The 12,013-nt window shown below is 42.8% G+C and overlaps 1 protein-coding gene across 3 annotated transcripts in view; it reads right to left on the bottom strand.

Moving 5' to 3' along the window:
- The window catches only part of EGFLAM (EGF like, fibronectin type III and laminin G domains), a 195,458-nt gene that overhangs the window by 103,262 nt on the left and 80,183 nt on the right, over positions 1-12,013 (bottom strand). For 2 of the 3 annotated variants that reach the window (XM_008070142.2, XM_008070141.2), the window contains exons 4-5: positions 2,358-2,475; positions 378-513 (exon numbers count right to left, since the gene is read on the bottom strand). In XM_008070142.2, the coding sequence (XP_008068333.1) occupies positions 378-513; positions 2,358-2,475 (254 nt within the window). Of the gene's footprint in view, positions 1-377; positions 514-2,357; positions 2,476-10,396; positions 10,424-12,013 lie in introns of all 3 variants that reach the window. The other variant, XM_021718615.1, reaches the window with a different exon arrangement.

Raw genomic sequence — 12,013 nt, forward strand, 5'->3', positions numbered from 1 at the left:
AACCCGCGGGCTCAGGCAATCCACTCACCTCAGCCTCCCAAAGTGCTGGGATTACAGGCTAAGCCACCGAGCCTGACCTTGTCTTTGTTTTTCAATTGGGGTCCCACTCTGTCACCCAGGCTGGAGTACAGTGGCGCGAGCACAGCTCACTGCAGCCTCAACTTTCTGGGCTCAGGCGATCTTTCTACCTTAGCCTCTAGAGTAGCTGGGACTACAGTACATACCACTATGCTCAGCTTGTTTTTAGTTTTTTTTTTTTTGTACAGACAAGGTCTTACTATGTTGCCCAGGCTTCTCTCTCTAGTCTTCCATCATGCTTGAAATACCTGACTGAGGTCTACACATTTGGCTCTTTAATGTGACACACACACACTTACCTGATGAACTCCACAGAGTAGTATTGAATAGGGGCGCTTCCTTCACTCGTTCCAGGTTTCCAAGATAGGGCCACCTCAGTATCCGAAACCACAATGACATGTGGCTGCTGGGGTGCTGCTGGAGGCAGGCAGAAATCTAGGTGGGACAACAAACACAACTAGAATGGGCTGGTGGTCTCAGCTGCTGGAGAGGTTTAATACATACATGTGTGCTTCTTACAACCAAAATACAAGGGGAGAACCCCCCTAAAAACCCCAGCACTTATTTATAAAAATTGTATATTTATTCTTATATGTTTAAATTTTAGACACCTTCGAAGTACTCTCCGTGTGATGCAATACACATATCAAGACACTTTTCCCACTATTCACAACAGTTTTTTAACCCATCGATTTTGATGCGTTTTAGTGTTTCTGCCATTTTTTGTTTCACCTTTTCCTCATGGGCAAAACATCTCCCTCTGAGGACTTTTTTCATCTGGGGGAAACAAGTAAACAAAAAAGTCGCTAGTGTGAGATTGAAAGAATAGGCAGGGTGGAGCAGAGGGTCATGTCATTTTTGGCCAAAAACTGCTGAATACTTGGCGCAGTGTGGACAGGTTGTTTGTGTAAATCACCCATCATGAAATAAGCAAACATGTTGAAATAATCTCCAAAACAACAACAGCAACAAAACCAGTTAACTGAGGTTGAACACAGCCTCTCACAATAATGTTAGCTGGTACACTGATGTCGATGGATTTCTAAAACACTTACCTGGTAGGGGAAGCTTGTACTACAAGAGACACCTCATTCCAAAAATAATTCCTGTTTTTCTGGGTCCCCCTTGTACCTCTGTTCAGAACAGCCTCAAAACCCAAACCAAACAAATACAAAAGCATGATCACAATTGAATCACCATGTAAGATTTGAGTCAATGAGAGGTGGTCTTCCCTTCTTCCCCCAGCACCCTGAGTGCAAATCCAACTAAATTATGTCCTGGCCATTGGCCCTGAGACATGCAGTGGTAGGGACCCTTGAAAGTCTTCAATCACACTCTCGCTTCCCAGCAACCTTTCATCTCTGTTTGCATGTCAGAATTGATGATTTACCTACAAGGAACATTAAATGCTTAGAATTACTGCCACTTACTTTCAATTCTTCTGTGTGTGTGTTTTGCCCCCTGATGATCAGAATACATAGCAATGGCAGGACAATTGAGAAATGCCCTCCTGTGTAAAGATGTGGATGTCACCCATGACCCCATCACCTCAAGGACCCCTGTTTCTATCTTCACGTCCAAACTTGCATACCTCCCAACCTTTGTTCATACTATTGTTTCTGCCTGGGAGATTTTTCTTGCCATTTCTCTAGCAAATCCTATGCATTTTTCATAATTCAGGCCCCAAACAGAGCTTTTTCTGAAAACTTCCCTGAGCCTGGGGCAGAAGAAGCACACCCTCCAGTATACCCTGCAGCCTGCTGTGCAGAACTTCAGATGTACTAATGTCACTTGCTTGTCATGCACTTCTCTCTCCACCAAGCATCTTGCAAGCAGTGATTGCAACTGACCCACCTTCATACTCCAGTGGCAGCACGGTGCCACCTCCAACGAGCATTTGTTGGGGTCCCTTTGCCTATCAATCTTTTTTCCCACTCTCCTTCCTCGCCTTTTGAATCCTACTCACCCATCAGATCTCCACTTAGTTATCATCTCCTCAAAGAATTCTTCCCTCATCTCTACGTTGTATGTTCTTACAGCACTATGGGTAGCATCTGTCACGATCTGTGACTAAACACACTAATTAGAGAACGTCTCGATGCATCCCCTTAAGTTATGAGAGGGCAGGGACTGCCCTTGCTTCTGTTCATCACTGAATTCCCAGAGCCTGGCACAGTGTCTGGAACATAGTAGGTCCCCTGTGGTATTTGTTGAGTGAAAGGATGTGTATACAGCAGCCCATTACTTTGCTATTATTAATGAATGTGAACCTATTTTACCTTGGGACAAAGTAGTAACATGCCGAGGAGAGCTAAGTCGTCCTTTACCACTCTGACTGTAAGCTGCTATGCTCACTCGATACTCAGTGCCTGGTTTCAAATCTCCGATCACCTCCTCCTGTCAATGATCAAATGAGAAAGGTGTCAATGAGCAGAAGTTACATCTCGAGTAAATCTCATCTCAGGGTTACAACTTGAGGCTTCTGTGAGATTGCTTGGGAGAGTGATTGCTTTTCTTTGTCTAGGATTGGCTCCGTTTTAATATTTGCTAAGAGGCAAACATCATGACATATTTCCCAAGACTGAAAGATTACCCTTTGTTGAAATCTACACACTGCCCTAAAACTGGACTCATTCACACTAGCAAATGTTGCTGTTAACATTAAAATTCTTTGATCAAAGTACTAGGCGGCTGGAATGCAGGTAATGGTCTTTCCCAGGATTGGAATTCCCCAGTTTCTTTCTTCCGTTTGCAGATTTCAGATGCTCAGGGACTAGCCACAACAGCAAACTGAGGTCTTGATTCGTATTTTATAAAATAAGGATTGAAATTTTAGTTCTCAAATTTTAAGGAGCTTCAGAATTACGAGGAAAGTTTTCTTAAAACAAATTGCTGGGCCTGGCAATTTCGTTACCACTTGTTTCTTGAGTACAATCTTCATACTCAGGCAAATCCTAGAGTTTTTGATTCAGTAGGTCTGGGAAAAGAGAATTTGCACTTCCAACAAATTCCCAGGTGATGCTATTGCTGCTGGTACAGGGACTCCCCACTGAGAAGCACTAGGATTCATGAAGCATGTGTATATGAACTTCCCTACAAGTGACTCTGATCAGTAAGTCCTAGCTGAAAAGAGTTCGCTCCACCTTGGGCTTTGGCAAAAGTAGTGCATCCCCAAAACTACATAGCTAAATAGTAAGTGGGAGCCTGAGTTCCATCCGTGAGAAGCAGTGGTACATTTTAGTGGAAAGAGCACCGGCATCAGAGACAACCAGGCCAGGGCTAGAATCCTGATTCTGCCACTTATTACTAGCTATGATTTGGATATTAAATTCCCTGAGCCTTGATGTTTTTCTCTGTGAAATGGGCATGACATAACTCTCTTGCATGTGCATAATGTTTGGGATAATGTGTGTATTGTAGCTGTTATGAAGGATGTGGTCAAGAAGCAAGGTATAATGATTACGGTCTTGGGAAAGTTGGAACTGTCCTCTTTTCTGCTTACCTATATCCCCTCAATACTCCAAGGCCTAAGCCCTCCCCTTTATACCTTCCCTGACCACCCAGACCTGGTGATCTTACCCTACTGAATATTGTGCACTACTTCAGCACTTATATAGGATATATATTATAAATTGTTACTATTTCTCCCTTGAGATTGTAAGTCACTTGAGATCAGGGATCGTGACATATATTTCTTCACAATCTCCTCTGCAGATGATTGAACATTCATTATTGCTAAAGTGAATTGAGGAAATCCCCAAAAAAATATTTTAACGCATTCAACAAAGAAGTGTGGAATGTTTAATATAGTCGTCTTTAAACCCTGACTACGTATTGGAATCACTTGGAGATCTAACAATACTGATGCCTGGACTCTACTCCAGACCACTTAAGTCAGAATTTCTGGGGGATGGGGCCCAGGTGACTGTTTGTTTAAAGGCCTCCAGGTGATTCTAATGGTTTGTGAGTCATTGGTCTAGAGCTTAGCACACCTCTCGTGCCCTGAACCCCGTCTATTCATCCTCTTCTTGTCCTGTATCCCCAACCTCTCTCGTATCTACTGGATCCTTCTGTACTTCCTGTGCTCAAGACTCTCACCTTAAAAAAAAAATGCCCTACCATATGTGCACCCTTAGTTTTTCCCCTCAAGGTAACCATCTTGAAGAACTTATCTCCACCTCCTCAATTCCTGTTCACCCCTCAACTTCCTCCCTCTGGCTTCTCTCCACTACGATCTACCAAGATGTTCCCACCAAAGTCACCACAACAAGTTTGTAGTAAATCCAGTGGGTGTGTCTCAGTCTTTAATGACCTGTTGCAGCTTTCAGTACTGTTGCCCACCCTTGCTTCATCAATCTCTTGGCTTCCTTGGACACCATGACTGTGCCTCCTTGGTCACCTTCTACTTTTCTGTTGCTCTTTTCCACTAGCCTCTGCCCACTCCCCTCTTTCACCTCTAAGTGTTGGTCTTTGTCAGGAGGTTCCCCTTCTCCTCTCTTTCTGTAGAGTCTTGCTTGGGTAAATTCATCTACCACCCCCTTAGCTTCTGCCACCACCTTCAAGGTGACAGCTCCCACATCTGCCCCTCCAGCTCTGGTCTACCTCTTGGTCTCCAGGATTGAATTTGTGAGTGTTTCTTGAACGGCTCTACCCAATGACCATGAAGCAACTCAAGGGCAACATAACCAAAGCTCAACTAGTCATTCCTCTTCCTGTGGCCAAACCCAACCAAAACAAAACATTGCTTCACTTCTGGCATTCTCTCTCTCCTTGCTGAATCCCAGATTTCTTGATACTCTCCTCTAAATGTTCACTCTCCTCCCTAACCACCATCCAATCAGTTACTGATACAGCTATTCCATCTCTTTGTATCACTTGAATTAGTTTATGTCATTTCATCCTTATAGCCATTCAAGACCAAGTTCTCATAATTGTGACAACAGGCTTTGATTTCCCTGCTATCCATGCTGCCTTACCTGTACCTGCAATCTAGACTCCACACTGTCATGCTGGAGTTATCTTCCTAAATCCCCAAACTGATCGTGTATTTCACATTTTAAAACCCCCTTAGAATAGTATATGTGTCTCCCTGTTTATCCTTCCAGAATCATCCCATACCACATCCCCTCCTTGCATTCTACATTCCAGTCATACTTAAGAACTTGGCAGGGCTCAAATGTATGCCATTCAATGCCTCTGGGCCTTTGAACCTGCTGCTCCCCTCACATGCAATGCCCTTCTCCCTACTCCTGCCTGGTTCACCCCCACTCATCCTTCATGACTCAGTTCAGCTGAGACATTACCTCATTTCTCTGACCCCCATCCCCCAGTCTGGTTAGGCGCCCCTCCTCTCTGCTTCCCTTGTGTCCTTGGTGCACCTCAATCTGAGCATCACTCACCTTGTATAGTCTATTTATTTGTCACCCCCCCTACACACACACACACATATGCTTGAAGATGGGATGCAAGTTCTTATTTCTCTGGCATCCCAAAGCTTAGCAAAGTATTAACAGACATATAGCAAATGCTCAAGCAATGCTTTTTGATGAATGAATAAACTAGTGAGTGATTAAAGAGAGAAGTCAAGCCAAGATGTGCCATATAGACAGATGACCTCATTTGAGAGCCAGCTGATACTTCTGAGCCCTGCATCTTGACTCACAGCGTAAGCACCCCCACCCCAGACCCTAGATTAGTCACTCCAGAGACAGGACTGACTTCCTCCTCTTGCCTGCTCCCTCTGGCCACCTCCACCACACCTTCAGACCTGCTCTCTTCCTCCATTTCCACCTCAGTGCCCTAGTTCAGGCCCCCTTGACTCCTTACCTGGGCCATCTCTACAACTCCTAGAAGGTATCTGTCTCCAATCTGCTCCTCCCTCCTTCTCACTGCCCCCTCTCACTCCTACTAAGTCCTAGGTGCTATTTCACAAGAGTCTTTACTGAACGTATGTACAGACCAGTCTTCATAACTCCCCTTCTTGCTCTACTTCCCCACACCAGTGCCCTCGAGTTCCATACAAGGTTTCATGTCAAGTTTGGTGGTTAAGAGATGGGAGGCAGCAATGGATTCAAGATTCCTGTTCTCACTTCCGTCTTGACTGCAATTCCAGGCTTTTCCCATAGAAGCAAAAACACACTTTCAAACCAACTCAGTGCTTTCCCGGGCTTCTGCCTTAGGATCCTTTTCTCCTGGGAAGTCATTATGCTATACAAAATATGGGTGGTGATGTACTTTCATGGATTATTGTGAGCATTAGGGTGTGTGTGAGTCAATACCAAATATATCTACCACTAGGTACCACTTCTGCAATGTTTTCTGCATTCCAGGAACAAGGGGTTTTTGCACACATAGACTTATTTAAATTTTTCTTCAGTCCTGTGAAGTAAGTAGCACTCTTATTTTCATTTACAGAAGAGAAAACTGAAGCCCTGAAAAGTTCGCTATGTATTAGATAAATGGCAAAGTTGGGATTTGAATGCTGCTCGGTTTGACACCAAGGTCCAAGTTCTAATTGGATAACACATGTATGAAAAATAATAAGTCATGTTTAAATCAACAAAAATACTTATCATAAACACAAAAGCTAGATTATTCGTACTTTATATATGAACGTGGAAGTGAATGTATCAGAAATGTAAATGTAACCACTGAAAACCAAGAAAAATCATATTTGTAGAAGTTTCATGTATAGCTTAAAAAACACTAAAAAAAAACTCTACTAGATACAGAAAATGAGTGCTACTTTCAGCCTGGTGTATTCTGAGAGGTAGCAAGTGACCTTCCCAGAAGGTAACTGTTTTGTCTGTTTCTTTTCCTATGTAGACATGCTAGCAAGTTGGCACAAGGGCATGAGGGTCAAAGAGATTGAGTGGGTGGGGCCATGAAGACAGGGGTTGGATTCAGTGATAATCACCATCACTTCTTCCTGTGACATCTCTCCTCTCAAATGGAATTTTCATTACATTGTGCCTTGCATAACCCTTGCAATTTTTTGTAAAATACCACACAATTCCACAATCTTTGTCTTGCTGTCCTGAAATGTCTTATCACCACTACTTCAGCCTTGCGTCAAACTTAGGGAAGATGCTGAACATGCTCTTCTCAAAGTAGAAAAACAGCGTTTGCTTTGTTTTGCTGCCTTGAGGAAGTTTGAAGACAAGTCAAGATGTTTCTCTCTCTTGCACTCTTTTTATACACAAGATGGCAAGAAAAAGAGTGGAAGAAATTGCTCTCTTTTTATACACAGGATGGCAAGAAAAAGAGTAGATGGAATAGAAGTCAGAGTGAATTCCACAGTCTCCTCAGATCCCTTTCTCACCATTTTGGGGGCAAAGTTGGATGTTTTGCAGCAAAATACCCCTGGCTTTGTGTTTGTCTAGATCTTTCTGAAATGCAAAGTCCCTTCTAAAAGTTGCTTCCTTTGTCTTCTCAACACCACTGGTGGCTGTCATGCGGTCAGTTAATTTATATCCACAGAAGAGCAAAGCCAGGTTGGTCATTTCACTGAGCCCAAGGAGAAAACTGGAACAACTTTGAGCCATTTCCTGGGACTGCTGCCTTCTTCACAGATTGCCAGAACAATTAATTTTAATCTTATAGTTGGTATACTCATTATAGTTTGCGCTTATGTAGCATTTTGGAATTTATAAAATATTTGCACGCTATTGCCTCCTCTAATCCTCACAACAGCCTTAAGAGATCAGTCCTATTATTTCCATTTTATAGATGATGAAACTAAATCCACAGAGTTTATATAACTGCCCTTGGGGGAAACAGTGGGTCTGGTTTCCCTCATAAAGCACACTGACTTAATGTGTTTCTAATTGTCTGACTCCTAGACATTGCATGATGAATTCTCAGGCTAGCACCTGGTTTTCTAGATGTTCAACTGCCTTTTCTATTCCCTCCACCCAGTATGTCACCTGGATGATGTGCTGTCCCTTGGTATTCATTCACTCCTTTCTCATAATAGAATCCCAGACAGGCCATTTCAGGTGGCCATGGCCACTCAGAAACTACACTTCTCAGCCTCCCTTCCATCTATGTATGGTCAATAAGATGTGAGTGAAAATGTTGAGGCCAATTTTGGAGTTATCCCTTAAGAGGAAGGGGTATGCTCCTTTTCCTCATCGATTGGCTAGAATGTGGCAGTGAGTCATTCTGAACCACAGGGAGACAGGCACAAGGATTTGGCAGAACAGTGGGATGGGAGAAGCCTGGGTGTCTGACTGAAGGAAGCCACCAGAAGAGCCCTAGACTTGTTATAACCAGACAGATCCATGGGGGAAACATAAATGCACATCTTGTTAGAATCACTGTTATTGTGAATTTCTGGCCTGCTAGACTTATATCATAACTGATACATTACCCAATATACATAAACAACCTGGGTAGCCACAGAAAGGGAGGCCTGGAAAAGATGGGCTGATTCTTTCCTAAACACTTTTCACTTTGCATTGGTGAAACCATGTTGAATGGTTGTGAACTTAAGTCTCTGACTCTGATTTCAGACCTCACCTTTACCCCATTACATGATGTTCTTTTCTTCTACTGCTGGAAATACAGACCATTTGGTTTCAGAAATAAAGCTAGAGGTTGTTCTATTTACTAGTCCAGATGAACTGAGAGAAGGCATGAAGTAGGTAGAGCATTGGACTAGGAGCCAGAACACCCAGGTTTTGTTGCTCACCTAGTTGTGTGGTCTTGAAGATAACATTTGGTCTCTCTGAGCTGAAGATTCAACATTGAAATTCTACAGTTCTTCTAAAACAACCTTCATTGGTAGCTAGTAAACTTGTATTCAATTTACAGTTGACCCTACAAATCAAGATTGGGCCTCAGCTGCCTTACCAGCAATTGCACATACCTAGCATCATCTGGTGGAAGGAACCAGGTAAATTAATAAGTGCTATCTTTCAAGCACCCTCTCTCCAATGGCCCTGAGGCAGGCTGTGCAGAGCAGAGTGGAGGGAGGAGTTGTAGGGACTTTTATTTCCTGAGCTATCCTCCAGGGTTTTGTAGCTGGAGCAGCATTGACTTTGGGGGCTGGACAAATCTTCCTTCCTGTGTATTGCAGGGTAGTTAACACCCCGTGCTTGTCCACTAAAATGCCCACATATATTTCCACATTCCCACTAGAGGACAAAGGTATCCCCAGCTAGTCCATCCCTTCATTTTATAGTCAAAGATAAGTTCAGAGGAGTTCAGTGACCTTGCCCAAGGTCACACTTGCTCTGATGAGAAAGCAGGAACTAGATGCAAGTCTTCTGGTTCCTGGCTAAGTTTTCTCTCTCTAACCTTGACTAAGACCCAAACTGAATCACTGTTCTGGGTCAATCAGAGCAGTGGACCCTAAAGCAGGGTGGTGGTGTATCCTCCGGTTGAGCAAAACAATCTACTAAGATGCCAGAAGAAAGCACAAAAACTATTTTTGTTGTATTTCCTCCTTTAAAATTATGTGAGGTTTCATAATGTACACAATATATTAGTACAGTAGCAGATGTATAATTCATAAAGACATAAATATACATATATTGGTGCATGTTCAAATATTTTTTAACTGATGGTATGCATGATCAGAAAATGGAGAGACCACCAACCTAAACATCCTTTTCCATTTCTAACTCTAAAAACTTATCAAATTGTCCTGATTTGGTTTCCTATTTTGTTTTTCAGGATGAAACCTGCAAGTTGTTCTTCTAAAAAAAAAAGATACAGTGAGTGTCAAATGCTAACCAAATCAGAAGCCTCTAGAATGCAGATTATCAAACAATGCATCAGAATTCTACATTGTCAGCCAGGTTATTTTGGTCATTTTATCATTTAAATCAGACTAACCATTTGTCAACCCACTCTCTTGTTTTGCATTCAATCCAGAGAATCAAATCAACCATTTTTAGATAATCAGTCCTGTCTTACTGAAAAGACAATCTGGAATTGTTAGGGGAGTAAGGAAAGAGGAGGGGAGAAGGACTATCTCCAGAGTGGGGCTGACTAGTTAAATATTTTCTCTCCTTTTCGATCTGTTTCACCTAGTCTTGGAACAGAGCTTAAATCACTTCAACCTTTAAAGATGTTCCTCTTAGCCTTACTCTGTTATGTGAGACGAAGGAGCACATGCAAGGATAAAACTGGCTTCTTTCCAAAGGATTAAAAATTCAACTTATACGTCTGGCAGTCCCTGCTAACACTAAAACTAGGCACTCTCTCTCCACTGGGCCTCAACCAGTAAGAGGAAGATGTAAAAAAATCAACATTTGAGACCCCTTGAATCCTGGATTGGGGCAGAGGTTTAACTTTTCTAAAACATACTTACAAAAACCACCTGATGATCGTGTTGTCCCTGTAGAGTAGGGGGAAAACAACAACAACAACAACATAAAAAACAGAGTCAATATGAAGAATAAGAATAAAATAACACTTACAGGACAAAAATGAAATCAAAGAGCACCCGCCCCTTCCAACATGTACAGCCAAGAGCAGCAAACACTCGTCTTTCCAATTATATTGACGGCTTACTAAGTTCTTACTCTGTGCCAGGTATTGTGCTGAAGGCTCCACAGTCATTACCTCGCTTGATACTCATGCTATCCTTATCCTAAAGGATAATGTGATACAGCACAGAGGTTCCCAAACTTTCTCTATTCATGCACACTTAGTGTCCCAGTAGTATTTTCACAGCACATTTAGGCAAAAAGAAATGCCTAATGGTTCCATTTATTAAGCAGTTCTATCCAAACAACTTGGTAGTAGTAGTTCACACAGCACAGATGTTGCCGTTTTCCTTGAAAATGTTAAATATTCCACCATGCCCCCGTGAGCTTGCTGCAGAGCCCTGGAACACCCTGGCACACAGTTTGGGAACCACAGATACACTACCCATGATATCATTGGAACCCCAGTTATGCTGATGAGAAAACTGAGCCCCAGTAAGATTATCCTGCTGGTTGGCTGAAATGCAGGAATCTGAATGCCAGGCGTCTGAATCCAGACCTCCTTTTGCAAGACCAGACTCCTCCCTCATCTCCTGCTGACTGGCTGCCTTTATATCTAGTCACTACTTCCTCTCTTCAGTCTGTATATTCTGCAACTCTCCCCACCCCCACAGAACCCACACACATCCACACTCATTTTCAGGGCTCAAACTATTCCAATTGGGATGTCTCTCCCTTGAGTCACCTTCCCAGAGAGTTCCCTGCTTCAATTCTCATCCCCGAGTTTTACCTTTTGACCACCTATGCCCACACTCCCTTTTCAAACCCTATCTATTAAGTGGCATGGTAAAGACACCTGGTCTTAGGTTGCTCCCTAATGGTTGTATCAATGTGGATGTGGTTTTCTCAACAGGACTGAAGGCTGCCCCCAAACATGAACTGTGAGTTGACTTGTGCTGGGCATATAGCAGCTGCCATGCAAATTTACTGAAACCAGAAAGATGATCAATTTCATAGATATGAAATAGGAGAGAATATATGGAAAGAATATTTTTAACATAAAAGTTATCAGGAATAACTCTAATCTATGTAGCTTTTTACATGCTACCAAAGGTTTTTATACACATCACTTAAATAATTGTGTAATTTTTATATGCATTATTATATAAGATTGAGGCTCAGACAGCCAGGTCAAATGACTTTTGCCAACACTACCCAACACATAAGCAGAGGAAGCAGGTCCAGAAGCCCGGAACCCTGGTCTCACTTCCAGACCTCTGTTTTATGTTTATATGGCAGTGACCGTCACCGAGATGCCAGCTTTAGGCTTTAGTTCTTTCTTTGGGCAGGATCTCAATTTCAGAGGCATTGTCTAGACTCAAAGGCACCTGTTACCAGCACGGCTTCCTCAATACCTAGACTGTGCTCCAGGTTGAACAGGACAAAAGGCTGGGGTGACTGGGAACACTGCTAAGGACAATACAGCCCCTTTGTGGGGT

Source organism: Carlito syrichta, unplaced genomic scaffold (assembly GCF_000164805.1).
Source record: "Carlito syrichta isolate Samal-C Ts95f unplaced genomic scaffold, Tarsius_syrichta-2.0.1 Scaffold313120, whole genome shotgun sequence".
Lineage (NCBI taxonomy): Eukaryota > Metazoa > Chordata > Mammalia > Primates > Tarsiidae > Carlito > Carlito syrichta.